Source organism: Gymnoscopelus braueri, assembly GCF_963280865.1.
Source record: "Gymnoscopelus braueri genome assembly, chromosome: 6".
NCBI lineage: Eukaryota > Metazoa > Chordata > Actinopteri > Myctophiformes > Myctophidae > Gymnoscopelus > Gymnoscopelus braueri.
Window position 1 is genome coordinate 44,643,566 of NC_137607.1, and position 6,202 is coordinate 44,649,767.

Genomic DNA, 6,202 nt, shown 5'->3' on the forward strand with positions numbered 1-6,202 from the left:
GGTGAACTCTGAACCTCCGGTTGATCAGCAGAGTTTGAATGTCAATGTCAATACAGCTTCATAAGGTGAAGTCCAAGGTGATACCTGATGCAGATGTATTGACATTGAAACATACCTTGTCCGTGAAGGTACAGTAACAAAATGTACTTAAAATACCAAAAGTAGAAAGTACTCAGAATTGAAAGTTTTCAAATGTATAAAAATCTTTTTTTGGGACACGGTTGCGCAGTCGGTAGCACCGTCGCCTCACAGGCAGAAGGTCCTGGGTTCGATTCCCGCCGGGGATGCTGTTGGCGCTGGGGGCGTGTCCTCTCCTCCGCGTCATCAGTGCCCATACACTAGGTGGGGTTGGCAAAAGGGCCTTTCTGTGTGGAGTTTGCATGTTCTCCCCGTGTCCCCTAGGGCAGGTACCCTCACAAAAAACATGCAGTACTCCTGGTCTCTATAATGCCTCCCCCTGGTCAGCCGGGGCGCCTGATGGAGGGGAAAGGAGCTGGTTGGAATAACGTGTTCCTTCCATGAGCTACGTCCTACCGGGGAAACTCCCCCTGTCAGGTGATAAGAAGCGGCCTGCTCACTCCTCATGCATTAAAGGAAGCATGAACTCAGTTCGGGGCTCTCCCCAGGCTGGCAAATTGTGGGATAAATTTAGTAAAAAAAAAGAAGAAAACAAGTATTCGTCTTTTGAATATAGCAGATCTATAATGCTCTCAATGCGTCGCATCGTGACACATTGTGAGCTTGTAGATCTGCTAGATTTAGAACAGCTGATCTGTGTAAATCTGTAATGACTGGTTTAGCGCTAAATCTCGAGAATTATACATTACATTGTCTTTTTGTGACTCCTTGAATTTAGCAAAACTCATTAATATCCCTACCAGAATAATTCCATCAAAGCCAGACAGTGACATTCTATTAGACATCATGCTGACCATTATAGCTGTTGTTTTTTTTGGAAATGATATAAGGGACAAATGGACCGTTGTACCAATGTTTGTGTGAAAGACACTAAATTAACTAAATCACATGAGTTGACAATCTTGAGGCGTTGTTTTAAACATAGACCGGGCATTCTTATATGACCTAGTTAGAATAGATTTGAATAGAATGTATCTTATTCACTGTTGATGACGCTGTTGTTGTTTATTTTAGCCATGTCATTTAAATAATTTCATTGGTGCACAATCGAATGTCTAATGAAGTGGATGGATCGTTGTGAAGAATAATACTCTATGATTTTTCAAAGGTTAGAGAAAACGCTCAGAATCGCTGGCAAGGGCGGCTATAGACGATGTTTTACTCTGGCGGTTAATGAGTTAATCTAAAACCCATAATATTCCCAAATACAAGAGGTTATGTTTTTCTTTGAATTAAAGATTGTCCATGCTGTCATCAATTTACAATAACAATTGAGGCATTTAGCAGATATTCTTATCCATAGCGACTTACAAGTGCGAGATCGGAATAAGCACAGTAAGCATGAACTCTAGTCAAAAAACAAGTACAATTAATACTCACATAAATAGAGTGAAAAGAGAACAGTGTAGCGCCTCAAAGAAAGTAGGATACCAAGTAAACAATGAACATGCTATCTAAATCGCATTCTTATCTCTGAGTTCTGTGCCGTGATGCAACTCCCCCTGTAAAAGACGGAGGCTGGAAGCTTATTTAGTCCAAAATAATGCTCTCTGATTTCAAATCAATCTCTCCATCTCTGCAAGTAAGCCACACTACAGGTCCTACTCTCCGTCTCCAAAACCAAAATAATGCCTTCTGCAATAACCGTTTACTGCAATTCCTCCAATCTTTACCATAGTATATATGACACCCACATCCCCTCCTTCTCCCCCAGACAATCAACAGATCTTTTATAACAACCATTCTTAGTAGCCACAAGTCACAATATGAAAAGAAAGAATTTCCCAAGCATGTTTCACCAGTAAAAATAATAAAATAATATACAAATTAATAGATAAACAAAATGGTACAAATAATAACAAATTAATAAATAAACTAAACAGTATTCAGTATCGGCCGATATGCAAGGTTAGGTAGCAGAAATCGTATCCGGAATGAATAAATGGTATCTTCGGAACATCTCTAGTATTAATGCTGTAAACTGTGCTGTTGGATGTTTTAATCGTGTTTGATCTTCTTTGGTTTGGGTAACTGTTGCACATTACTGTTATTATCGTTCCTTGTTTTCGTCCTTTTTGTTTTTGTGTTTCGCTTTCCAGTGTATTTGTCACGACCAAAGAAGTTCTTCAGCATCTGATAGGCGTCCTCAGAACCACCAGGCTTCAGGATGCAGTTTCTGTAGGCCAAACCCACTTTAGGGTTCATGATTCCTTCCTGTTTGAAACGGGTGTAGAACATGTCCATGGAGAACACCGCACTCCACAGGTAGCCATAGTACTGGGCATCGTAGCCACCTGCCAGATGGCCAAAGGTAGCTGGCATGTTGGTCCCTTGAGAAGCAGGGACTCCCATGATCTCCTTGCTGAGCCTGGCATATTCCTCAGCTGGGTCCAAACCAGTCTGGGTGTGAAGAGCGTGGTCCACTTTAGCCAGGACCACATGCCTCAGTTTCAACAGGCTTGTGTTGGCACGGCGAGAATTAACAAGTTTGTCCAACAGGTCGTCGGGAATCGGAGCTCCTGTCTTGTAGTGTTTGGACATTCTCTGTAGCGATTCCTTCTCCCAAACCCAGTTCTCCAGCATCTGGGATGGAGCCTCCACAAAGTCCCTCTCCACATTGATTCCACTGAACATAGCGTAGTCAGTCTGAGCACAGACGCAGTGCATGACATGACCAAACTCATGGAAGTACGTCGCCACCTCGTCGTGCTGCAGGAGGGAGGGAGTGTTGGCCGTGGGTTTGCTGAAGTTAGCTACCATGGCGGAAACAGAGATCTGTCTGCTCCCATCAGACAGCAGACAGCCGGGCTGCAGGCCAAAGCAAGCTGCATGGCAGTACTTCCCCTCTCTGGGGAACAGGTCGAGGTAGAACTGTCCAACTTTCTGTCCAGAGGAGCGGTCAGTGACGCAGTACAGTGTGACATCGGGATGCCACACAGGGGCGCTATCAACCAGGCTGAACGACAGACCGAGCAGGTCCTGGTAGATATCCAGCAGACCCTGGGTCACAACCTCCATGGGGAAATATTCCTTCAACTGGTTGTGATCCACTGCATACTTGGTATTCTCCACCTGGTTCATAAAGTATTGAGTGTCCCACGCATACAGCTCTCCATTGAATGGCAGACCTCTCTTCTGACACTCCTTTTCCTTCAGTTTTAGGAGGATTGCTCTATTATTGTCTCCTAGTGGCTTCAGCTTACGAGCCAACTCCTCCAGGAAGATGGACACCTTCTTGCCAGATTTTGCCATGTTCATCTCCAGAACAAAGTCAGCGTGATTGTTGAAGCCCAGCAGAGTGCTCATCTGAGCACGTAGCTCCAACAACTCCTTCAAGATGGCAGAGTTCTCCTCTTTACAGCGTGAGTGAAAAGCTTCTTCCAGTTTCTTGCGTGTTTCAGTGACAAAGCAGTTCTTCATGGTGGGGTAATAGTGAGGGTACTTCAGAGTGATCATCAGCTTGTCTCCATCTACCTCCAGGGAACTCAGGAAGTCCTCAGGAAGACCGCCCAGTTCATCTCTGCTGAAGGTCAAACTGGTGGTGTCTTCATTCAGATGTTTGTTGAAGTCGATGCATAGATTACTTAACTTAGTCTTAATGACCTTTATCTTGTCTTGTTTCTCTTTTGGGAGATGCAGTCCATTCCTTCTCCCCAGTTTAACCAGTCTCTCCATGTATCTCTTAGCCTCTGTTGTCAGACTGTCTGCATTCACCTTCTCCAGAGCTATAATCCTCTGGTAGACATCCTCTTTCATGCACATCTCCATGTAAAATTCAGACTGCTTCTTATATGCATCTGTGCTGGCGGTCCTCACCTCCTTACTGGGAGACACATACTGGGGGAAGAACAACATGTTCCTCTGGACACTGTACTCCACCTCCACGTCAGCCAGAGCCTTCAGAGTGTTGTAGAAGGTCACACTGTCCAGGTCCAGGGAACCAATAGCATCGTACACCTTCTCGGTCTTGGCGATGAGCTCGACAGACATCTGCTGGATCTGTTCAGGGCTCATATCCCAGCGCAAGCGGTTCTCGGTGCAAACTCGAGTAGGGCTACTGAAAACCACCTCTCCTGTCTCCAGTGTCATTTTAGTGACCCCCTGTCCCCCTAGGACAGAATTTGTGTGAGGTTGCAAAGCTAGAATGCAGTCTAGTGACTACGTTTAGACAATTGCTGTGTCTATGATATAAAGGACAGCTGTGATGTATACGTTACGTTGCTGTAATGTAGACATCGATACTATGACACTGCAGAGCTCCATTGTCATCAATATGATGTCAGTTGAGAGGGGGTGGTGTAGGCATTGGCGTCCCTGATTGGCCAACCCAACCCATCGTGTGTACGGATTTGTCAAGCTTTGTCAAACCTCACGTTTGTGCCGTTGTACCAATATAAGTGTTAGCATGATAATTATACAATGGAACACCACGGGTCCGTCTGTCTCCCATTCATGCCCATGTATCTCCATATTTGGTTGATCGGTCATATATGGTAGTGAGTACCGCACTGGGTACCACAATGGGTACTCTGAAACAAGTACAACAAGTTCCATGGGTATTGCATTAACGGGTGGGGCATGCATTCCCGACTTGCATTGTTCCCAAGTAGGCCGGTTCCCACATCGCCCATTGATTGTAACATCTAACGTTATTAGTACTGTGGTAACAAGTACCGCACTGGGTACTCTAACAACGGGTACAGCGAGTACTCTGACAACAGGTACAATGGGTATTATATAACCGGGTGGGGCATGCATACCCAAATTGCATCGTTCCCAACTCATATCGTTCCTGACTTCACATGGTCTCCGAGTAGGTCAGCGAACAAAGGGCAATAATAATTAGAACTAGAAAAAGTGCTCCTCGGAGCACAGGTCTCCGCCAGGTCAGGTAGGCTATCGTGGCCTCCTGGTGGCGATATAATAGGCCAACGTGAAAAGGGTGCCATTTCTTCTTAGGCCTTGCACGACAATCGGACACTGACTGCATTCATGATTTGAGGCATTTTGTTAAAAACATGTGTTTTGCTAAATTAGACCTGTTGGTGGCGCTATAACAGGCCAATGTTAAAAGGATGGCATTTGTTCCTCAACATAGTGTGAATGTGCGTGCAAAGTTTGAGCGCAATTGGACAGTGCGTTCATGATTTGCGGAATTTTGTTCAAAACAAGCCAATAATGCAAACTTTAGATGTCAATCTTAGCCAATCAGTATGGAATATGAAAAATCAAACAAATCCGTCGTGAGTACCGATTTGCGTGAAATTTGGATAAAATTGGAAGGAGTAGTATAAAATAATGTGTTTTACATAAGTCGGCCTCCTGGTGGCGCTATAAAAGGCAGATGTGAAAAATGCAGGGCAAAGGTTTTTCCTTGACCTCTAAGGAGTGTGCATACAAAGTTTTACACAGATCGGTGCAATTATAGGTAAAAACACGAATCGGCCTGTTATAGCGCCACCATGAGGCTGATTTGAAAAAGTTCAAATGGTAGTTCTTCCTCGGCCTAATGGGAATGTGCGTGCAAAATTTCACGGAAATTGCATGCTGTGTTCATGATTTGAGGCATTTTGTTCAAAACGGAGCACTCCTGCAAACTTTGGAAGACATTTTTAGGCAATCAGGATGGAATATGAGAAATCTGAAAGACTCGTTTTGTTTAATGACTATAGAGATACTGTGTACCGATTTGCGTGATTTTTGGACAAAATCTGTAGGAGTACTGTCAAAAAATATGTTTTGCACAAATCGGCCTCCTGGTGGCGCTATAACAGGCCCATGTCAAAATCTTGGTGTGCACAGTTTCGCTGCGACCGGGCCAACGGTGCCGGAGATTAGCTGTTCACAGACAGATGGACGGACGGACACACACACGGACACACGGACGGACGGGGTGGAAAACATACTCTCTCGCCATGCCTTTCGGCCTGGTGGAGACAATAACTTCAATTGACATCAGTCATTTTCATATTTGGCCACAGCAGTGGAGGACACCCATATTTGGAAAGTGCAGAAACGAGTAGTTGTGTTCTTAATGCTTTTTAACCTTTTTTTCCTGAAGGAA

The 6,202-nt window shown here is 44.6% G+C and overlaps 1 protein-coding gene across 1 annotated transcript; it reads right to left on the minus strand.

Moving 5' to 3' along the window:
• Nucleotides 1-2,136: 2,136 nt before the first annotated feature.
• Nucleotides 2,137-4,227, minus strand: LOC308086961 (thimet oligopeptidase-like; the record flags this gene model as incomplete). Its single annotated transcript, XM_080430603.1, has 1 exon — nucleotides 2,137-4,227. The coding sequence occupies one exon, from the start codon at nucleotides 4,225-4,227 to the stop codon at nucleotides 2,137-2,139; it is 2,091 nt and encodes a 696-aa protein (XP_080286729.1).
• Nucleotides 4,228-6,202: the final 1,975 nt, after the last annotated feature.